Source organism: Neolamprologus multifasciatus, chromosome 15, assembly GCF_963576455.1.
Source record: "Neolamprologus multifasciatus chromosome 15, fNeoMul1.2, whole genome shotgun sequence".
NCBI classification, from domain to species: Eukaryota; Metazoa; Chordata; class Actinopteri; order Cichliformes; family Cichlidae; genus Neolamprologus; species Neolamprologus multifasciatus.
In genome coordinates this window covers 7,601,567-7,626,262 of record NC_140453.1, presented here as the reverse complement: position 1 = coordinate 7,626,262, position 24,696 = coordinate 7,601,567, and the positions used below count along the sequence as shown (strand labels likewise).

The 24,696-nt window shown below is 39.2% G+C and overlaps 2 protein-coding genes and 1 long non-coding RNA gene across 3 annotated transcripts; 2 read left to right on the top strand and 1 right to left on the bottom strand.

The window, feature by feature from the left end:
• Positions 1 to 1,969: 1,969 nt before the first annotated feature.
• Positions 1,970 to 4,446, top strand: LOC146501473 (G-protein coupled receptor family C group 6 member A-like). The gene has a single exon (XM_085133068.1). It carries the CDS (start codon positions 2,455 to 2,457, stop codon positions 3,598 to 3,600), a length of 1,146 nt encoding a protein of 381 aa, XP_084989194.1. The 5' UTR covers positions 1,970 to 2,454; the 3' UTR covers positions 3,601 to 4,446.
• A 1,533-nt stretch (positions 4,447 to 5,979) lies between these two features.
• Positions 5,980 to 18,538, bottom strand: LOC146501472 (uncharacterized). The gene is made up of 2 exons (XR_014869383.1): positions 18,304 to 18,538; positions 5,980 to 6,515 (listed from the first exon to the last, which is right to left on the bottom strand). It is a non-coding gene; the product is annotated as an uncharacterized LOC146501472 (long non-coding RNA).
• Positions 18,539 to 21,517: 2,979 nt separating this feature from the next.
• LOC146501471 (G-protein coupled receptor family C group 6 member A-like) lies at positions 21,518 to 22,909 on the top strand (the record flags this gene model as incomplete). The annotated part of the gene is made up of 1 exon (XM_085134329.1): positions 21,518 to 22,909. A coding segment is annotated over one exon (789 nt), but the record flags the coding sequence as incomplete, so codon positions are not given.
• Positions 22,910 to 24,696: the final 1,787 nt, after the last annotated feature.

Here is a 24,696-nt window from a genome sequence, read left to right as displayed (position 1 = left end):
GAACAGGATCCAGTGACCATCACACATGCAGACATCTAAAAAAGGGTCCCTAGTATGAAGAGTTGATCAGCACCAGGGCCTGACATGATTCATGCCTACTGGCTAAAGAAGCTGACTGCACTTCACGAGCATGTGGCAGCATAAATGAACCAGCTGCCAATGGACGAGAGACACCTGGAATGGCTAAACGAAGGCTTGGACAGTAGAAGGGACCTGTCCCATGCAACTACCAGCCAATAAGACAAGACCATACTCACCAAACTGTGCACTGCCTGGATGCCATGCCATGGATCCTGAAAAGTCTGGATTAAGACCTGATGTAGTAAGACCTTCATCAGGAATACAATGTGGATGGGGGAAACAACACTAGAGACCAACTTCAAGCCAATAGCACAAGTTTTCATCAAGTCTCCACTTGACCTTTCATCAAGGATTTTCACCCTGTTCTGCATGGGCCTGAACCCCCTCAGTGAGATCATTAAAAAGACTGGCTATGGATTCCGACTATGGAATGGAGTAGTCAATAGCCACCTCTTCTACATGGATAACATTAAGCTGTATGCCAGTAGTGAACGAGACATCAGTTCACTGATCCACACCACTTGATCTACAGCAATAATATCAACGAAGCTTTAGGAGATATAGCTCCTCTCTCAGCTGGGCCAGTGACCTCCACACTGGGTGAGTGGCTTTGGCAGATTCCAGGAACAACATCTGAGATCTCTGTCCAGAGAAATACAGTCCTAGGAACAGCAAAGATACTGCACAGAAACCTCAAGAACCCTAAAGCTCCTTCCACAGAACTCTCAAGCTGGAGCTTCAAGAAAAAAAAAAAAAGATCGCAGGAGAAATGGGGTATATATAGTAGTTCTACCAGCCTTCACTCCCCATGTGTATCAGTCAGCCTTGGCCACTCATGATCCTGTCACTGGTTCTATTGTTGGACTACTTTTGATAGATACTGACTACTGCAGACCACGAAAAACCCACAAGAGCTGACATTTGGGAGATTTTCTGACTCTGTCGGCTAGCCAACTTTTCTTGCTTTTAATACATCAACTTTGAGGTCAAAATATTCACATGCTCCCTAATACATCCCACCCACTAATAGGTCCTATGATGAAAAGACATGTCTCTGGTCATAATGTTGTACCTAATCTGTGTGTATGATGTTTTGTCCTGTCCACTTTAGATACATTATTTTTAATCAATATTTTCACACACACTGCAATTTCAGTTACGAGGGGCCCTATGGAAGGCAAAGTTCAACATGGATGGGAAAGAATATTCATTTGATCCCCATGGTGACCTCAACACTGAATACGATATCATCCTATGGAAGCAGACTTCAGAGTCTCTAGATGTAAATGACATTGTAGCTCGCTACAGTATATTGCAAAATAGCCTGACGTTCATCTCGCAGGAAACAAAACATGCTTTCTTCATTTACATTGTAAGTTTAACTTGCCCTCCACTGTAAAATTATTTTATTCTTCTTCCATTCATTCATTGTTTTTATTTTTAGATATTCACATTATCTACAGTCAGTGTTGGCAGGATTAATATATTGTTGGAGTCATTGGTGGTTCATTCATCAGCCATGTTGAATTGATATTTAAAAAAATATTTAAGATGTGTAGAAGATGAATCTCACCAATTCTGGTGATTCACTAAATATTACTCTAATGCTATGCTAATATTGATATTTCATATTTAAAGAAATCACTGTTGATTACCATGGCATTTGATACAGACTTTGGGTTAAACTATTAACTCTTGCTCTGTCAAAGGTCACAATTTGTCTCTCTACTGATTTTGTGAATGAAATTAAAGGTAATCTGATCATACTTAGTTGTGCTAATATTGGCATACTAAAATGATAACCTAAGTATTTGAAAATTACCATTATCATCTGCAAGAACATAAGTTTGTTTTATTTGTCATATATTTATCAATGTCAATACTCAATTTAAGGAGTTTTTCTTGAAAACTGAATGACTATGTGTCCTGGATTAGCTCCTCAGTTTCTTTCTTACTTACTTTCCTTCCTTCTTTTTTTCTTGTTCTTGTGTTGTTTAAGAAGCAGTTAGCATATAAAAACTTGTGTGTTAGAATAAAGAGAGTACACTATACAGACTGTAAAAAATTGACTGGCAAAATCATGATTCTTTCTTCTCTCAGGGAAACGTGACTTCCAGGTGCACAGACAGCTGTCAGCCTGGCTACAGTAAGACTTCAGTTTCGGGCCAGCCTCGTTGCTGCTATCAGTGTGAACCCTGTGCTGAGAACACATTTTCCAATACCACTGGTATGTATTATAAAAAAACAGTAAACTCCATTTGTATCAGTTAACTGTAAAATTACATAAAAGCCAAAATAAGTGTTTTAAAATGCTTATATTGCAGTCTATTGCATTGACAGTTCAAGGAGCTTGAATCCAACTTACATATTCTAATGATCTTGTTTTCTTTCTTTTCAGATTCGGAGAAGTGTAATCCTTGTGAAAAAAACTATTACTCCCTAAAAGGCAGTTCAAAGTGTTTGCCAAGAAAAATTGATTTTCTGAAATGGGGTGATGTATATCTTATTGTGCTGCTGTCTTTTACTTCTTTAGGAGCAGTGCTTACCATTGTTGTTGGGATCATCTTCCTTGCACACTGGAATACCCCTGTTGTGCGCTCATCTGTAGGCCCAATCAGCATCCTTCTCCTCCTTTCCCTTATGATCACATTTACTAGTGTTATATTATTTGGTGGTCAACCCAATAGCTATCAGTGTCAAGCACGGCAGGTGGTGTTTGGCTTAAGTTTTACCTTGTGTGTCTCCTGCATCATGGTCAAGTCCTTTAAGATCGTCTTAGCCTTTGAGTTTGACCCGGTCATTCAAAGTGTGCTGAAGAAGCTCTACAAGCCTTACCTCATTATTGCAGTCTGTATGGCAGGTCAAGTGGTTATTGTTACAACGTGGCTTATACACAGTCCTCCAACTGCTGACTCAGAAATCACACAGAACAACATGAAACTAATGTTTTGTAATGAGAAATTAATTCCTGCGTTTGGAGCCATGTTAGTCTATATTGGCCTTTTGGCTCTCATCTGCTTTGGTGTTGCTTTTAAGGGACGAAAGTTGCCTGACAGTTACAATGATGCAAAGTTCATCACTTTTGCAATGCTCATTTACTTTATCTCCTGGATCATGTTTGGCCCAGTCTATGTCAATGTCACAGGCAAGTACATTCCAGCAGTGGAGATGGTCGTTATCCTCATCTCAGCCTACGGCATCTTGTTTTGTCAGTTCTTCACAAAGTGCTACATTATTCTGTGTAAGAAGGAAGCAAACACAGAGAAATCATTCCGCTGGGATATTAGGAATTATTCCAGGGATCACAAAGGCAGTGAGGATGAGCTGTCATCTAAAGGAATTGAAAACCCTACTTTATCTTTATCTTTGGAGTCATTCCCAAATACCCAATTTTCAAACTCAATCACTGATTGGAGTTCCACCAGGTATCCTAGTGAGTCCTCAAACTCTCTCTCCCCAGTCTCGAACCCACAGCAAAACATACTTCAGAACAACCTAAATTCCTCTAACACCCCCTAAAGAGAATTTCAAGCTTGCCAACATCACTAATAAAATAATTCACAATTATTAAGAAGGAAACATAATATTTAGAATTGCAGCACAAAGTGGAATAAATATGAAAGTCTGTGCATTTTTAGGACTGCCACTAACGTTTTAAGTAATGGATAATAAGAACATTATTTTCTGATTCAGTCAATTAGTTTGTGTCTTAAAATATGTAATTTCCAACAAATTGTAATGTGTCTGGTCCACACTGTTCATGTAAAAATCCCCAAAACTGATAATATTTAGTTGATTTCAACAATTTTAGGAATTGACAGCATTCTGCATTTTTAAGTAGATGGATTGACTGGTCCACAGGAGGATGCTTGTAAAGCCACTACAGACTGTTTATCCATTCATCCATTCTCTTCTGCTTATCCTCATCAGGGCCGCGGGGTGTGCTACTACTACTACTAATAATAATAATAATGGATTGGATTTATATAGCGCTTTTCAAGGCACCCAAAGCGCTTTACAATGCCACTATTCATTCACTCTTGCATTCACACACTGGTGGAGGCAGCTACGGTTGTAGCCACAGCTGCCCTGGGGCAGACTGACAGAAGCGAGGCTGCCATATCGCGCCATCAGCCCCTCTGGCCAACACCAGTAGGCGGTAGGTGAAGTGTCTTGCCCAAGGACACAACAACCAGGACTGAGAGCCCAGGGATCGAACCGGCGACCTTCCGGTTACAGATATGCTTCCCGACCCCCTGAGCCCCGTACAGGTCACCACCCAGATGCAGTGCTAACACATAGAAACAACCACTCACATTCACACCTGTGGACAATTTAGATTCACCAGTCTTGCTTGCTCAGAGTGGTATGGCTGTAAGCTTACAGACAGTTTGTTATTCTTCAAATCATCATTATCTTGCAGATTTATTGTTCTATTATTCTGGACTCACTGACTCGTTGAGTCAGAGGGTTAAAGGTCAAAAGAATACGACACAATAAAGAAAACTTTTTAAAATGTAAAACATTTGAAAACTTGTAAGCATCTTTCTGCAGTTCTGTAGGGCGTATTTGTTGGTGCCTTTTAACATTATGTTGATGATTTACTGACACAGATTTGTTACATATTTAAATTTGATCATGTATTCTGTTATATTTTTGTATCTAAAGGCTTAGTGACTATATATAAGAAATAGACATATACACTCACCAGTCATTTCATTAGTTCATCAGTTAACTCTTTTCCGGACAGTGTTGGGAACCTTTTTGGCTAACCATAGAGATGGTTGAGTGGGAAACCCAGTAGATTATCAGTTTTTGAAATACTCAGATAAACAACCATGCCATGTTCAATGTAATTTAAATAATCTTTATACCCCATTCTGATACTTGCTTTGAACTTCAGCAGGTCATCTTGACCATGTCTACATGCCTAAATGCCTAGAGTTGGTGAAAAATGATTGGCTGATCAGATGTTTGCATTAACAAGTAGTTGAACAGGTGTACCTTATAAAATGGCCTGTGAGTGTATATGTAAGAGAATAACTTTTAGAATTTTTTTTATCATCTGTTTGTATTCAGTGTATTCGGTTCTTAAAGAGTACTTCAATTCCTTGTAATTGATCATTCTTTCAGTGTTTCAGCCAAATCCTGAACTTCAACAGGTAACAAACTGATGAGCAGTCAGACTGCGGCATCCATTTCTATGTGTTCATGTTGCTACAGTAGAATCACTGTGGTGATTGGTTTAAAATGTCTCTATGTGCTGGTTTTCATTTTCGCTCTGTTTTCAACTTGTGTTCATACCTAAATCCTTACTACTAATGTGTCCTCATTAGGATCAGGATTTGTGTTGGTGTGTGGGACTTTAGTCTCAGGTGTATATTGTTAAATGGTAACTATGAGAGAATGCATTGCAGATAATGACCGATGGAGACCGGGAACACCCCACAAGAGCTTCAGTTCTGGAGATGCTCTTACCCAGTCGTCAAACTATCATAATTTGGTCCTTCTCAAACAAGCTCAAATCTTAGGCTTGACAAAAATGTTCACTTGCTCCATAATATATCCAACCCACTAACAGATGCTGTAATAAAGAAATAATCCAATGTTATTCACTTCACCTGTCAGTGGTCATAATGTTATACCTGATATGTGTATGGTTGTTCTTTCTTGAATCAATTAAAAGGAGAATCAAATAGACCATTGTGGCAAGGCTGGGATGGTCCATTTGGTAAAGTAAATCCGTTGGGCATCTTTCTTTGCCTTTAGACAATAATTCTGATGGCAAAAGAGCCAAACGGGACAGGCAAAAAATAAATAAATAATAATAATAATTTGTGCACATCAGGCATATTAAGCCAGCACATTAAGCTCATAGATATTTTGAACACACATCCATTTCAAGCTTAAATTCGTGTCTTTATTTATTTATACTGTTTTTATTTATCATTACTATTTTTATATATTAACCGGCATCTTTGTGTGGACAGCAAATAATTTCATTGCACAGAGAAATGCTTTCTAAGTACATATGACAATAAACGCTTTGAATCCTTGAATGTGGTATAAATTAAACGTTTATCTTCAAACAAGCTTCAGCATCAGCATCATCCACGCCTGCAGCTTCAGCGTCTGCATCATCCACGCCTGCAGCTTCAGCGTCAGCATCAGCCTTGCTTGGTCCAGCCTCTGCGTCTTCATCCTCGCCATTGCCAGCAGTGCCAACACCTGCTCCAATGCCTGCAGCTTTTACACCGTCACCTATAGCGTCACCATCCGCAGCTGCCACGCCGCTGTCTGGTCCAGATCGGCTTGAACCACCTCGCCTTTGCCGGCCACTTTCCAGGCCTTTAGCTGGATGTCATCGCCATCGAGGGAGGCTAAACGAGGTCGTCGCCACCACTGCCTTCCGCGTGGCCAGCCTCCCGTTCTTTCTAGTGTGACAGATATATGTTTTACTGCCCTACTTTAAAAAAGAAACTAATACAAAAATATTTGAATTATTCTTTACTTGAGTAAAAGTACTAATAGTATACCAAAACTAAGGAAAAACCTTAAGTGAAAAACTCATGGAAAGGATTATCAGGAAAGCCTCTTTTGCACTCACCACTTCATTAGGTACACCTGTTCAGCTGCTTAAGTTAAATATCTATTCAGTAAATCATAATGCAGCAAATCAAAGCATTTAGGTACACATGGTCAAGACACCGGCTAAAGTTCAAACCAAGCATTGGAATGGGGAAGAAAGGAAATTTAAGTGACTTGAACATGCCACAGTTGTCGGTGCTAGATGGGCTGGTCTGGGTGTTTCAGGAACTACTGAATTACTGGGTTTTTCCCACACAATTATCTCTATGGTTTACTGACTTTACAGCAAAGGAAAAGGAGTGTGCATATATTTTAATGATGACCAGTGTACATCTACAGACATTATCACCATGCACTGAACTCCTCATATTGGATATCTGGTACTGAAATGCTGACCATTCTACCCACCAAGAGAGTTGCGGTCTTAATCACAGCTCTTTATGTTCCACTACAAGCTAATACTAAGTTAGCTCTGCATGATACCATTAACAACAGGCTGAGCAAATATCCAGAAGTAGGTGTGATTGTAGAAAGAGACTTTAATTAGGCATAGTGAAAGGCTGTAATGCCCAAACTGTATAACAATATACATTTCTGAAAAAGGGAAAAGAATATGACGATCAGGTTTACACCAGCATCCTAGCAGCATATAAAGCTATCCTATCTTGACACCCTAGCCTCCCTGACCATCTCATCTTGAATTAACTCCATCATATAGACCTCTATAGACCATGGCCAGCTGTACAAACTGTCCAAGCCTGGAGGGAAGAATCCATTTTACCGCAGCAGGACTGATTTGAAAAGACAGACTGAGTGTTGTGTGTACAGCACTTGAAGAACACAGCTCTTCTATTCTGGCATGTGTAGCCTTCTCTACTGACAGCTCAGAGGCCGCGCCTTGTTGTCGAGGCATCATTTTTAGTTTGGGAACACTGATGGTCTTAACCACCAAGATCATCCATATTCCAAGACCAAAAATGATAGCTCGAAAGCAAGGCAAGGCCTCAAAGTTGGCTTACAGTAATTAAAGAAGACATATCCTGGGAGGAGCCTGACTCATTTTAAGGTGCTGAACCAACTTGCAGTTGTGTTCACTAAGATCTTTAACCTGTCCCTGTGAGAAGTTGTATATGGTACTATTGTCCCCATGCCCAAGGAACAAGGAAGCAGTCAGGTGTCTCAGTGATCATTGCCTGTTACTTTGACATTGTGGTGGACCACTGGAGGGCTCCACTCACACTCAGTTTACAGGAAGTGTTGTTGGTGTGTTTTGAAGGTAAAAGTATTCAGTTGTGTGGTGATGAGCAATAAAAGAAGTGTTAATCGAGAGCTCTCGTGCCGCCTGTGTTTATGTGTTTGCGATCGTGGCTCAAGAGTTGGCAGTTCGTCTTGTAATCGGAAGGTTGCCGGTTCGAGCCACGGCTCCGACAGTCTCAGTCGTTGTGTCCTTGGGCAAGACACTTCACCCGTTGCCTACTAGTGGTGGTCAGAGGGCCCGGTGGTGCCAGTGTCTGGCAGCCTCGCCTCTGTCAGTGTGCCCCAGGCCGGCTGTGGCTACAATGTAGCTTGCCATCACCAGTGTGTTTGAATGGATGGATGACTGAATCTCAGGCCTGGGTGGCGGTACGGCTCTCGAACTGATGGAGCACATGCTATCCTTGGGCCGCAGCTCATCGCAGCTAATGGCTTTCCCATTGCAACATTCAGGAAAAGGTTGGTGACTGTTTGTTTTCATGCTGGGATTTCCAGTGAAGCTTTGTTGTTGCCGCTAGCTCTGTGCCTATTTTGGGTGCCGATTTTCTTTGTGCTCATGGACTGCTGGTCGATGTCGCTAATGGATGCTTAATCGATGCCCTGTGCTTCTCTTCAATACCCTGTTTCACTTGGGCCATTGAGCCCCTGAATCAGGCTAATTTAGTGACTTTGGGGAATGTTTTTCAGCGTTTGCTTTTTGAGTTTCCCTCACTGACTGTTCCTAATTTCTCGAACATGGCAATGGTGTTTGCGCATGCACACTGCCTCGACCCTGCGAAACTGTCCGTCGCTCGGGAGGAGTTTGCGGCCATGGAGCGCCTCGGCATTGTACAGCGCTCGAATAGTGCCTGGGCCTCTCCACTACACATGGTGCCCAAATCAGATGGTTGGTGGTGGTTGTGCGTGGATTTTTGCTGTTTGAATAATGTCACGGAGAACGACTGTTACTGTTACCCCATTCCCCATATCCAAAAATTTTCCACACACATTTTTTTCTAAAATTGACTTGGTGCAGGGGTATCACCAGGTTCCTGTGCCGAAGACGTTCCCAAAACTGCTGTAATTACCCCTTTTGACCTGTTTGAGTTTTAGCGCATGGCGTTTGGCCCGAAAGGCCCTGCCTAGACTTTTCAGCGGTTGATGGACTCTGTGTTGTGTGGCTTGCCTTTCGTCTTCATGTACCTTAACGAAATATTGGTGGCCAGCGGTTCTGAGAGTCAGCACACGTCCCATCTGCGTCAGGATTTTCAGTGCTTGGCAGCACACGGCCTGATTGTAAACCTTCCAAGTGCCAGTTCAGGTTGCCAGTTCTGGATTTCCTGGGGCAACGCATTTGCGCTGAAAGTGTGGTTTCGTGTCCCACGTCGGTGAAAACACTGCAGGAGTTCTTGGGGATGATCAGTTTCTACAACCGCTTTCTCCCCAGAGCTGTGCACCTGCTGCAGTCATTCTACGCTGCCTTGAAGGGTAAAAAAGCTAAGAACCCGGTTGATTGGCTCCCTGAACTCATCTAGGCATTTCCTGGCCCACCCGTTTTCGTCGGCAGAGATTGCGTCAACCACCGACGCATCAGATGTGGCGGTGGGTGCAGTGTTAGAACAGCGGGTCTCCGGTGTCTGGCAACCGCTCACCTTTTTCAGTTGCACGAGGGACAGTGAGTACAAACATAGTATTTTTGACAGGGAGTTGCTGGCCCTGCACCCTGCGACACGGCATTTCTGTTTTTTTGTTGAGGGTCGTAGCTTTACCGCGTATGTCGATCATAAACCCTTGATGTTTGCAATGTCCAAGGTCTCTGACCCGTGGAGCACGCACCAGCAGCGCCAGTTGGCAGCCATTTCCGAGTTTACGACAGACATTCAGCACATCTGGTTGGTCCTCTGCCGCAGTCACAAGGTTTCATGCACCTTTTGACTATAGTGGACCGCACAACCCGCTGGCCTGAGGCAGTGCCTCTGGTGTCCGCTACAGCAGCAGCGGTGGCCAAGGCATTGTCAATGTGGGTTTTGCTTTGCTTCTTCCTCTGCGAGCGCCCCCCCCCCCCCCCCCCCAACCTGGTGGAGCCCAAGCTGTCTTCAACTTTTCCTGATCCCCCGTGTCAGCCTGGTCCTCAGGCTCGTTTGCCTTCAGCCAGGTCTCCTCCTCCTCGGTTCAGCTAACCTTATAGATACTAGCTATACTTGCATAATGTGTAGTCCTTTGTAACATGTTGCAGTATACTAATTTGGGAATTATTTTAGTCATAACTTTTCCCTTGTAATTCTGTGATACAAAATTCAAGGGTTCTTGGACTATTTTGTAATACAGCACTCTTGGGGTTTTTTTTGTTTTTTTTCGAGCAGACAGCTAGGAAATTAGACAATGGGGATCAAAGGAATATCTAAAGGAGAAACCCATGCAACAAATCTGGTTTTACCTGGTTAAATATAGCCTCGGAGAGACATTGCAGATAAAACAGCTCTTAAAACGTTTTAGTCAAAAGGCTCTTAGGCTTACCTACCTCATACCTGACTCCTGTGGTGAAGTTACTACTGCCCTGATACAAACCAAGGCCTTCACAAGGAATTACTGTGAGTACTCAATTACTAAGATGAGAAATGTCTCTTGTTATATACAGTAGACCTTATTAATTACATTTTTGGGATCACTCAGGAACATAGCACATTAATTGTAAGATATGTAATGGATACAAAAACGGGAACTTGTGCAAAAGTGTGAAAATAAAACACATTTACTTTGGGTAGTTAGCTGGCTTAAACACAATTCACATTTTAACAAATTATATAAAATAAAGGGAAAAATCATTATGAAACAAGCTGCTGTGGCTCTGCTTAAGAACTGTGACATATAATAGTATTATTGGGTATACAAAAGGCAACTGGAAATATGTCTTTACACTGACACACTGAATAGGAACTTATATTATTTAGTATAATCTAGAACATAGGTGTCAAACTCTGGCCCGCGGGCCAAATTTGGCCCGCAGCCTAATTACATTTGGCCCGCAAAGCCATACCAAATTACTATTAGAGCTGGCCTACTAGTATTATACAGCTAATATATATATTGTTTAGTATTAAGCTTTGCTTGTTCCATATTCAGTTTTTCAGCAAAACTTGTTTGAGTCCATAAGAAGAGATTCATTCTTAAATCTGGAGGAAGATTTTTTTTCAATAAATATTAATGTTAGTCCGCGACCTTGTTCCAGTTTTGAATTTTGGCCCACTGTGTATTTGAGTTTGACACCTTCTGATCTAGAAGAACAAAAAAAACATGTTAGATGTCTGAGTCATGACCCGTGAGCTGGTGGCCTGAAAGAAATGCTTCATCTGGTTTTGCAAGATATTAATGCACATTATCCATGCTTGGGTAAATGGTTCAGAACAAAGCTTTAGCAGGAAAGAAAATGAAACTCAAAGTACGTTTGAAAAAGTAATGAAAGGCTAAAGACATTACAAACACACCAAGGCGTATCGGCTTACATCTTTTGGCATGTTGAAAAACAAAGACACAAACGGTAATTATAGAGTAATTATAACTTCACTCACCACAGGTGTGCAGCTCTGATTACAGGCACCATTGTCTGTCACTTGCAGAAGCAATGGCGAGTTATGCATTTGTCCAGCCTTTAAGGGTGGCCATTTACTCGAATGCTTTATTGAAGTACAGATTTAAAGCACTTGTATTAATCTAAGTATTTCTATCTTATTTCAATTCAATTCAATTCAATTCAATTTTATTTATATAGCGCCAAATCACAACAAATGTCGCCTCAAGGCGCTTCATAGATACAGAGAAAAGCCCAACAATCATATGACCCCCTATGAGCAAGCACTTTGGCGACAGTGGGAAGGAAAAACTCCCTTTTAACAGGAAGAAACCTCCGGCAGAACCAGGCTCAGGGAGGGGCGGCCATCTGCTGCGACCGGTTGGGGTGAGAGAAGGAAGACAGGATAAAGACATGCTGTGGAAGAGAGACAGATGTTAATAACAGATATGATTCAATACAGAGAGGTCTGTTAATACATAGTGAGTGAGAAAGGTGACTGGAAAGGAAAAACTCAATGCATCATGGGAATCCCCCGGCAGCCTACATCTATTGCAGTAGAGTATATATACATACTCTAGGAACAACAAGTAGGCCTGCAGAGCAGGAGCGAAGTGCTCTAATAGGGTGATATGGTACTACAAGGTCATTAAGATAAGATGGGGCCTGATTATTTAAGACCTTGTATGTGAGGAGCAGGATTTTGAATTCAATTCTGGATTTAACAGGAAGCCAATGAAGGGAAGCCAAAACAGGAGAAATATGCTCTCTCCTTCTAGTCCCTGTCAGTACTCTTGCTGCAGCATTTTGGATTAACTGAAGGCTTTTCAGTGAGTTTTTTGGACATCCTGATAATAATGAATTGCAGTAGTCCAGCCTGGAAGTAATAAATGCATGAACTAGTTTTTCAGCGTCACTCTGAGACAGGATATTTCTAATTTTAGAGATGTTGCGCAAATGGAAGAACGCAGTCTTACATATTTGTTTAATATGTGCGTTGAAGGACATATCCTGGTCAAAAATGACTCCAAGGTTCCTCACAGTGTTACTGGAGGCCAAGGTAATGCCATCCAGAGTAAGAATCTGGTTAGATACCATATTTCTAAGCTTTTCAGCGCCGAGTACAATGACCTCAGTTTTATCTGAGTTAAGAAGCAGAAAGTTAGTGGCCATCCAAGTCTTTATGTCTTTAAGACATTCCTGCAGTTTAACTAATTGGTGTGTGTTATCTGGCTTCATGGACAGATAGAGCTGGGTGTCATCTGCATAGCAGTGAAAATGTATGCTATGTCTTCTAATGATGCTGCCTAGGGGAAGCATGTATAATGTAAACAGAATTGGTCCTAGCACCGAACCCTGTGGAACTCCATAATTAACCTCAGTGTGTGAAGAGGACTCTCCATTTACATGCACAAATTGGAGTCTATTAGATAGATATGATACAAACCACTGCAGTGCAATACCTGTAATACCTACAGCATGTTCTAATCGCTCTAATAGAATATTGTGGTCAACAGTATCGAATGCTGCACTAAGGTCAAGAAGGACAAGCACAGAGATGAGTCCACTGTCAGAGGCCATACGAAGATCATTTGTAACCTTCAATAAAGCTGTTTCTGTGCTGTGATGAACTCTGAAACCTGACTGAAACTCTTCAAATAAACCATTCCTCTGCAGATGATCTGTTAGCTGTTTGACAACTACTCTTTCAAGGATTTTTGATATGAAAGGAAGGTTGGAGATTGGCCTATAATTAGCTAAGACTGCTGGGTCTAGAGATGGCTTTTTGAGTAAAGGTTTAACTGCAGCCACCTTGAAGGCCTGTGGTACATAGCCGATTATTAGAGATAGGTTGATCATATATAAGATCGAAGAATTAATCAATGGCAGGACTTCTTTGAGCAGTTTTGTAGGAATGGGGTCTAAAAGACACGTTGATGGTTTGGAGGAAGTAATTATTGAAGTTAACTCAGAAAGATCGATTGGAAAAAAAGAGTCTAACTTAACATCAATGGAACTAAGAGTAGCTGTAGATAATATTACATCTGTGGGATGATTATTGGTAATTTTTTCTCTAATGATAAAAATTTTATTTGTGAAGAAGTTCATGAAGTCATCACTAGTTAACGTTAAAGGGATGGTTGGCTCAACAGAGCTCTGACTTTTTGTCAGCCTGGCTACAGTGCTGAAGAGAAACCTGGGGTTGTTCTTATTTTCTTCAATCAGTGATGAGTAGTAAGCTGTTCTGGCTTTGCGGAGGGCTTTCTTATAAAGCAACAAACTATTTCTCCAGGCTAAATGATGATCCTCTAAATTTGTGACACGCCATTTCCTCTCCAGATTATGAGTCATCTGCTTTAGGGTACGTGTTTGAGAATTATACCACGGGGTCAGGTACTTCTGATTAGAGACCTTAGTTTTCACTGGAGCTACAGTATCCAGAGTCGTACGTAGTGAGGAGGTGAAATTATTAACAAGATAATCGACCTCTGTTGGGGTAGCGTTCAGATAGCTGCTCTGCTCTGTGTTGGTACAGGGCATTGACGATGATAACAGTGGCTGGATTATATTCTTAAACTTAGTTACAGCGCTTTCAAGAGACATCTACTTTGATAAAGTCCACTCTCCACTGCTGCGTAATCAATTATTGTAAATGTAAATGTTATCAAGAAATGATCAGACAGGAGAGGGTTTTCAGGAAACACTGTTAAATGTTCAGTTTCTATGCCATATGTTAAAACAAGATCTAGAGTGTGATTTCTATGCTATTTTCTGCTTTCACTCCACTACATTTTTTTTTCAGGTAATGTCAGTCAAGATAGTACACACCAGTCCTCTCCAATTGTTCTTGCTGTCATTGGTGATTACTACTACAGAGATATCCATAGCAGTTACAAGGCAACTGGGGTATGACTGCTTTTTGGGGTCTATTATATAAACCTCAAATTCCCAGAATGTGGGATGCTATGTATTTCATTCACAATAGAACATTGAAAACATCTAAAAGCATTTATACCCAGAAAATTGTGCCATTTAGAATTTAATGACATCAACATGTCTCAGAAAAGATAGGACAAAGCCATGTTTGCCCCTGTGTAGCACTATTCTTCCACACTTCATGAAACAACATCCTGTAAATGTCTGGGAGTTATAGAGACCAGACATTTGACCAGACAGAGACCTGGAATGTTGGAAGAGGAATGTTATCTCATTCCTAGAAGGCAGAAACTGAACTCAAAGAGAACAACATAAACCAGGATGTAAACAAAGTCCAAAAGTTTGTCTCAAAAAACAGGAAACATCAAGGAATATCAAAGATTACAAACAGGGAAGCTCAGAGCAGGATGGCACCCAGTGGGGCAGATGACTCAAAAAATGACAAAGGAAGACAGAGACAATAAACTAAAAAAGTAATGAGGTAAGTGGAAACTGGTTCGGAACACAGGTAATCCAAAAACTAATCACAGAAGACATGACAATGGAAACAGAACTAAAGCTTGAGTGAAAAAGACTATCAAGGCAAAACAGGGAGTAAATTAACACAATGAACTTGACACAGATGGGAAAGGCTAACAAGAATAAGATACTAAACCAGCTAACCTAAAGCAGAATGCTAACTGAAATCAGCATGAACTGAAACAGTTTCTTGAAAAAAGTTTCTTAGTAAAGTCTTGATCAAACAACCATGAACAATCAAACTAAGAACTAGAGATTGCACAATACCACTTTTTTATGTCCGATACTGATACCATAAATTTGGATATCGGCCAATACTGATATGAATCCGATATAGTATGTTTTTTAATCAATAAAACTGTTTTTTTTAATATCTTGCTGCATTTTGTATAAGTTCATACTCAAGTTTAAAAAAACAAACAAACATTAAAGCTATTCTGTTATACCTGTATGCAAAAAATACACTGCACCCAAAATATTTCATAGTTCAGCAATACTGATCAATCTAATAAACTTAAACCTACTCCATCCTCCCTATTCTGGTATTTTAAAAAGTAAGCAACCTAACTAATAGGGTTGGAAACTCCCAGCAAAAAAAATAGGGAACCACCCCCCACCGCATGATGCTGCTGTTGTTCAGCCGCTGGTTTCCTTTTTCTGGCGTGAAGTGGGCGATAAACAAACAACAGAGACGGACTTGCGACAGAAAAGCCAATCAGCTGATCATTAATCAGTTTCACGATTGAAGTAGCAGCAGGAGAGGGAGAGAGAGAGAGGCAGTCGCTCCATATATCGGTTGTTAAGCTTAACGCTGGAATGCTTTACAAACATTCAGAGATGAACTTACACAGTTGCTTTACTTCTCTCTGGGATAACCTTCTCGGAGATGAAATGCCGGTTTGGTAGTGAGGCTACAAATACTCAACCAGACCACCGACAGGTCTCACACGCCCCAGCCGCCTACGGTTATGAGCTGAGTTATGCCATCCCATACGAAAAAGAAATAGTAAAAACATATATGATTTACTCATGAAAGTGGCCACTTTCTCATTGCTTTCATATATTGTTTTAGTAAGTATCCAAAACATACAAGTTTCATTATATAATTTTTCAAGGGATCTTATATCTGTTTTCACTCTTGTATGCTTTCATACAAGTTTCACACAAGACAGATACAAACTTTATAAGATTTATATATATATCTTTTCCATATGGGATGTAGCAAGTTTTGTGAGGTGCTTCTTTGATATTTAATGGATCGGATTACATTTTTTATTTCTCTCCGATATCCAATCCAGTAATTTAGGTCAGTATTGGACCGATACCGATACGTAATATCAGATTGGTCCATCTCTACTAAGAACCAAATGGAATATTAAATAATAAAGAAGAATTTCAAATGTCAACAAAATGAAAGAGTCCAGGATCATGACACTGGATAGAGGCATATATTATCTATCCATTATTATCTATACTATCCAGTCTTTAGGTCTGACATCACTGGCTCCAAAGTCAAACAAACACTACAACATTACTGAGAGTTAAAAACTGTCTAAATTCTTTTATCTTTAATAAAAGTATCAGTGTGGAGGTTCTACCAGGTGTAACAATTAAGTTTAGCATCCAGGCATCCATGAAAATAGAATTTATCAAGTTAAACAGAGTTAGAAGTTAGCAGGGAGTTACCTTGCTAATTTCCACCTTAACATAATATACCATGTTCTGACTGAGGAATTTCTGAAAAAAATTATGATATTCCCATATGCTATGTTCAGTATTGAGCTGGCAGTTTAAGTAATAGATCAAGCTGTTAAAGTCCTCTGTACTAACCGGAACTGTAAAAGACAGCCCTTTGGAGGTAAAAGCACACAAAAGCAAACATAAATACACAAAACAGCTTGACAGAAAATCCTTTAACACTATCTAATTATGTTTCCTATCAATAATGAAGCATATAAATGCTAAGACTTGGCAGGAACCCAGAAAAGAGCTAAAAGTAGAGTAGATGTTGCTCTTCTATTCATCAAATGGCCAAAAACACATCCTATATTCAAAATCTTATTTGCTAAAAAGCTTCTCATGCCTGTTTTACGTATATTATTTTAATATTTTTTTCCACATTGTGCAATTTCAGCTATGACAAGCATTATGGAAGGCAACATTACATATGAATGGAAAAGACTATTCATTTGATCAGCATGGCGACCTCAACTCTGGATATGATATCATCCTATGGAGGCAGATACAAGATTTTTTGGATGTGCGCGACATCGTAGCTCATTAAAGTATAGAGCAAGAGAGCCTGTCTTTTACCTCACAGGAAACAAGACATGCTCTCAGCAGTCAGATAGTAAGTATTTCCCTCCACTGGCAAGTTATTTGATTTTTCCAATATTCATTCATGGTTATTATTTTCAGGTTATCTATAGTCCATGTTAGCAGGATTCGTCATCAATATTAAACTGACTTGGAAAAAAAACGGGGCTGAATTTCACCAACTCCGGTGATTTGCTACATGTTACTCTATTGTTTTGCTGAGACTGTAATATGCCAGCCTTAGTTAAATCTCTTGACAGCTGCTCTGATCATCGCCATAGCATTTGGTTAGACTCTCATTATTATACAATGTCTTATACAATGTGAACCTTTACTTAAATGCGTTTAGTTTCATGTATGGTGAGATTGTGTATAGGCTACTTAATAAAGAAAAAAAAGTCTTGGATTATGTTGTATAAGTTTTACCATCAGAATTTTTTATTTCCTAAATGTACATACAGTATCAAACATGTGCATTCAATGACTTCGTGATATTGCCCCAATTTTTTTTTTTTTTACCACAGATGTATTTTTGTTGTATTTAATGAAGTAGTTCTGTGTTTCTAAGAAATTTAGCATTTTTAAAAAAGTATTGCCCTCTAAAATATAAAATAGCGCAGTATCATTGAAATACAAATTTCAAATGTAGCACAAGCACCTCAGAACTACAGTTGAAGACAGAAGTAGAAGTCAACAAAGAGCAGTAAACTGAGGCTACAGTGACTAATCATAAATGCAAGTGGGTGACACCTTTTTGCCATTTAGGTGTTAAACTATATGACATAATAATGCTGAGGAATTATTGTGTGAAACTTTTTAATGGGGTGGCATGGTGGAACAGTGGTTGGCATTGCTGTCTCACACCAAGAAAGTCCACGGTTTGAATCCAGGCTGGGGCCTTTCTGTTTAAAATTTGCATGTCATCCATGTGCTTGCATGGCTTCAATCCAGTGATATGTATGGGGAAGATGAATATATATGAGTATATATGTATGGGGGAAGATTAATTGGTGATTCTGAATTGGGCAAAGGTGTAATTGTGAGCATGAACAGTTGTCTACCTTTCTGGGTTAGAACTACAACAGCCTGGTGACCTGTACAGGTTCTACCCTGCCTCTTGCTCCATGTCAGCTGGGATGGGCTCTCCCTCAGGTGTCCTTGAAGAAAAGTGGAAGGCAATTGATGTGTAAGCACAAAATTATACATTCTCTAATTCAAACCAACAACAGCTGTCAAATGAACGTAGTTAAGTAAAGAAATTTAAAAAAACATATGAATTTGACATCATTTATATAACAAAGTTTTACTTGTAATAATATAATAAAAATCTCAAATGTTTTGTGGGGACAACAAAGTCAGAAGTAAGAAAACTCTTGATTTGCAGACATACATGGCAGCTAATATATCAGAGCCTTTTTGCTTCCTTTGTCTGCTATAGAATTATTTTTAATCCTCCTGGGAAAATACCTGGTATTGTCTTGCTAAGTATCAGATGCATAATATGTCAGTATTACATAACAGTACAACCACTGATAATGCTTCGACTCAACTGTAACCAGATTTGTCAAAGTGGATATATGTTGTGTAACAAAACTACAGCTGCTACAGTCCGAATAATTCATAAATCACTTGTTTTTTATAGCTCACAACTGTGAAACCTGTCAAAAATAATTACCAGGAAAAGTAAGGAAAGTAAATGGAAAGTAAAAGGACATCCCATTTCTCAGTGACATCGAACCCCATGTGACCAAAAAAAGAAAAGAAAAGAAATGAAAGAAATGATAGTATTTCAAGTTCAAGAACTTTAACCACACCTCTTTCTGTTGCAGGAATGCTGAAGAGATACACACAAATTATTTTTCAGAGCAAGTTTTTGAAGATTCACTGATTTACACTCATAAGAAGCACACGAGGAAGATGAAAAATTCTGTCAGCTTCTACATCTTTCTTGCACTTTTATCACATCACTTTTCTGGTACAAAATGCTCCAATGAGGCCACAGCAGAAGGTGACATCATTATCGGAGGATTGTTCCCGATTCATGAAAGCGTTACTGTTACTGTGAATGATGATGGCCGTGAAAACCGGACATGTGACAGGTAATACACACACACACACACACAACTGATCATTGTACACATTGTATTAGGGTATATTTATATATAATATATCTGATTGTGTTGTACAGGTTTAGCACAGCTCGTCTGGTCCACTCTCTGATAATGGTGCACGCACTGGAGGAGATAAATCAGAAGCGAGAGTTGGGAAACCTCACCTTGGGATACCTCATACTTGACTCCTGTGGGGACGTTACTACTGCCCTGATACAAACCCAGGCCTTCATGATGAGAAACAGTGAGTTCTCTCGGGGATAGAAATCTGCCTTGTTATTTGAAAATAATTTTTGACACGCAATAGTTCTTACTAATTGAATTTTCTTTGGAGATCATCATGGGAACATACACATCAACTAAGAGAGATAATGGATACTAAATTAGGCATTTGTGAACATTTTCTTAAAAGTTGTACATTTATATTTATATTGGTAACTGGTAATTATGAGACCGTGCATTTCAGGTAATTTTACAGAATCAGCAGGAAGTAATGTAGTAGTGTAACGAATAACGAATAACGAATAGTGTAGCAAATTACTTTCTCTGGCTTGTAATTAAGTGTTATTCTAAATTACTTTTAACAAAAGTAAAGATTAATACATTATTTGTGTGTGTAGTTTGTAAGGTATTCCGTTAAGTTACTCAATGTGAATAATGTATTTGGAATACTTTGGATTACTTGATATATTGTCATGCTTTTTAGCTTGTTAGCTGGCGTTAGCTGATGTTAGTTCAGAGACCGCAGACTATTAGACTTGATGGATAGTATTAACAACCTGCTAGCCGCAAATAATCATGTGCAGTTCTGAAAGCAATATCTACTAGATTTTTAAATCTTAATATAAAATTAGTAACAGTAGGGTGGACATTAGGTAAGACAGCACTTTTTGCAGTGATCTCATATAGAAAACAATGTCTGTATCAGTAAAATGTTTCCTTTCTGCAGGTTGTAATGCAGCCTGTAATCCAGCCTTCAGTAATAGTAATAAATCACACAGCAATAGTACATCGAAGATACTGAAGTGGCACATAACCCAGGTAGCTACCACAACTATGACAAGGTAGCTGCAGTAGGGTAATGTTAGTTTTTAAAAAAGAACTTACTTCCAGGTGTTTCTTTAGGTTGGAGTATTTTCATGCTGAGAGCAGCTTGGTTGCTGGCAGACAGTTTGCATTGCACTCTCAGATTACATCCATCCCTTTCTTTGTGAAGTGGTGTTGGAATTTCCAAGTAAGAAATCCATTCCTGCCTGTGCACTGCTGGCTCTGTTGTGTTGGCTCTGGGTTCATTGTGTAACTGATGCCACCAAAATTAACAAGCCGCTTACATAAGAGCCTCGTGTTGCGTGTTTTGTTTGGATTTCCGGCAATACGTGGAATTACCAAAATTAGAGAAGGGATAGCCTAACATATGAAACAGAAAAGACCGCCGTGCAACCCATGTATTTCAACAAAGTAGCTGTATTTTACTTATTTGAGCAGTAACTGTAACTGAATACAGTTACTCATATTTTGTATTTTAAATATGTAACACCGGTACATGTATTCCGTTAGTCCTCAACACTGTGTGTGTATCAGTTTAAATGAAGGTAATAGTATCAGTTAATTCATTTGTAGGTAATAATCGCCAAGATTGTGCACAGCAATCCTCTCCACCTGTCCTAGTTGTCATTGGTGATTACTACTCAGAGATATCCATAAGAGTTACAGGTCAGCTCCATCTGGAGTACATCCCTGAGGTATGACCGACTTCTGAGGTTATGTTACCTAACTCTAAATGTAAAATCTATTGTACAAACATTAGCAGCTAATATTTGGATGATACATTTTGCATTCATGGATATGATGAACAGCAAAAAAAAGACAACAAAAAACGCAAATAGTATAGCTTAGCAACAAAAATTGAAAATAGGTGAAACAGACACACTTAGTCTAAAAATGACAGTAGCAGTAACTTTGTCTCTGTACTCCCTCAGCCCAAAGAAAAAACAAGAGAAATATTGCAGTGCTTAATAAAGCAGCTATTTTGCTAATTAAGACTTTAAACTGTTAAAAAAAAAGTTTTTTTGTAGATACTTTACCACTTATGTTATACGCTTAAGATATATGTGTACAGACAGAATATGAAATGTTTGTTTCACTTCATAGTGTTTTGTGATATTTTCCACAGATAAGTTACGGTGCAACTTCTGGTTTCCTGAGTGATAAAACCCGTTTTCCAAGCTTTATGAGGACCGTACCACAAGATGATCACCAAGCTCGTGTCATTGCCCAGATTCTTGATCATTACGGTTGGACTTGGGTCGGTGTGGTAGCAACTGATAGTGAATACGGTCGCTATATAACTGAACGTCTCTGGCATCATGCAACCAAAAAAGGCATCTGCTTCGCCTTCATCTCTGTTCTTCCAGATGCTTTAAATGATGAATCGCTTGAAGAGAGAATTAACTCTACAATCAAAAGCATCATAGATAATAGAAATGTTAGTGTTATTATTTCCTTTGCCAAAGCTTACTGTATGATAGATATTTTTGGGAAACTTCTCAAATATCCTCAAGCCAGAGGGAAAGTTTGGTTGGCCAGTGATATTTGGTCACAGTCACCTGAAGTACTGAGTTCTCAGAACTACAAATTGAGTGACATAGGAACAATCTTTGGGATCACTCTTAAATCTGGAAACACAACCAAGTTTGAGCGATATCTCGATGACCTTGATGAAAATCCCAACCACCACGACAACAACACATTTTTGGCTAATTTTTTAAATGAGCATGGGACGAATTCATCAGAAGAGTTAAAGAAGTTGATATATCCATATGCTGTGTTCAGTATTGAGCTGGCAGTTAAAGCAATAGCTCAAGCTGTTAAAGACCTCTGTACTAACCGGAACTGTAAAAGACAGCCCTTACGGCCATTGGAGGTAAAAGCACAGAAACACAAAAACACATAAACACATACAGCACAGCATATTAGAAAATCTTTCAATACTAAGAAACTATATTCATTATTTTCTATTAATACTGAAGCACATAAATGATCCACAGAGGCGTGTCAGGTCTCACAGAGGACCTGACTTACCCATTAGTATTGAAAACATCACCAATCTTCTAAATATATTCTAAATATATAATTCTATAGGTGCTATAGACATGAAATTCTTTCCATAATTCATAATCCAATTCCATAGATTAACTTATATGTAATAATGAGAAATGACACAGGAATAAAATATTGAACACGCTTACTGAGATTTCTTTAATACTTCGTACAAAAGCCTTCGTCGGTGATGACAGTTTGTATGGAGTCTAGTCGCATGCATTGCTCAGGTGAGATTTTGGCCCATTCTTCCACACCAGTTAAATCCTGGAGGTTCAGTGAACTCTGAGCTTTAGTTCTTTCCATTGATTTTCAACTGGATTCAGGTCAGGTCATTTTAGCACCTTTTTTTCTGAAACCTCTGTAATTATTTTCTCCAAACCATCAACTTTTCCCCATTTCAAGAGTGCTCAAAGAAGTACTACTGTTAATGTTTATTCTTAAACATGATCAACTATTAATCAGAATCAAAATCGTTACTTAAAAAGTCATCACGTGACCCAGCTGTCTTAGCTAATTATAGGTCAATCTCCAGCCTTCCTTTTATTTCTTTAAAGAGTATTTGTAAAACAGCCGAAAGATCTTCTGCAGAGAATTGGTTTGTTTGAAGAGTTTCAGACAGGTTTCAGAGCTCATCATAGTACAGAAACAGCTTTAGTGAAGGTTACAAATGATCTTCTTATGGCCTCTGACAGTGGAGCCATTTCTGTGATTGTTTTGCTCCACCTCAGTGCAGCATCTGATACTGCTGTCCATAATATTTTATTGCAGCAATTGAAGCGTGCTGTAGATATTGAAGATGCTGTGCTGCAGTGGTTTGAATCATATCTTTCTAATCTAATAGAGTCCATTATGTTCATCTAAATGGAGAGTCCTCTTCACACACTAAGCTTAATTATGGAGTTCCACAGGGCTCCATGCTAGGACCAATTTTGTTTACATTATACATGCTTCTCTTAGACAGTATCATTAGAAGGCATAGCATACATTTTCACTGCTATGCAGATGACACCCAACTTTATCTATCCATAAAGCCAGATAAGACACACCAATTAGTTAAACTGCAGGAATGCCAGGAAAGACATGAGGACCTAAATGAGCTCTCATTTCCTGCTAAATTCAGATAAAACTGAGGTTATTGTACTCAGCCATAAAAAAAGAAATGGCATTGAAATATCGTACCTAACCAGATGCTTACTCTGGATGGCATTACCTTGGCCACCAGTAACACTGTGAGGATTCTTTGAGTCATTTTTGACCATGATATTACCTTCAATGTGAATATTAAACAAATATGTAGGACTGCTTTCTTCCATTTGTACAATATCGCTAAAATTAGAAATATCCTGTTTCAGACTGAAGCTGAAAAACTAGTTTATCCATTTATTGCTTCTAGGCAGGATTTCCAAACAAACTACCTGAAAAGTCTTTAGTTGATCCAAAATGCCAAAGCAAGAGTACTAACAGGAACAGAAAGAGAGACCATATTTCTGTCTTTCTATATATATGTTAAATCCAGAACTGAATTCACATTCTTGAATAATCAGGTCGCATCTTGTGGTAATGACTTTATAGTACTGTAGCCCCCGATTAGAGCACTAGATTTTATTTCTTTGCACGTGTTGATTGGATGAGTTGTTACATCTGGTGAGAATTTCATGTAAATAGCACCTTAATTTGTAAACTGTTTACATGTTCAATACTTATTTTATCCACTGTATATTTTTGTGTATATGTATTGTACTAGATATTGAACAAGTGGCCAGAAACACAATCCTCGATAAATGTTAATTTTTCTAACCGCTACAGGTAAATTATTTTTAATTTGTGTTCTCAAAACTTCAGCTACGAAGAGCCTTACGGAAGGCAACGTTCCACATGGAGGAAAAAAGTTATTCATTTGATCACCATGGTGACCTCAACTCTGGATATGATATCATCCTGTGGAAGCAAACTCAAGATTCTCTAGATGTGAACAACATTTTAGCCTATTACAGTATAGAACACCAGAACCTGACTTTCACCTCACAGGAAACACAACAGGCTCTTCAGAGACACATAGTAAGTGTTTACCTTCCACAGGCAAGTTATTTTATTCTTTACACTATTCTTTTATCATTGGTACTGGGTTCCATTATAATTTGTGTTTATGGCTAAATAGCAAATATTGATATGCTAACATGCTAACTTAAGTGTTTGCACATGGTAAAAACTGCCATCATTGAGACTTTAGTCTCTTTTTCT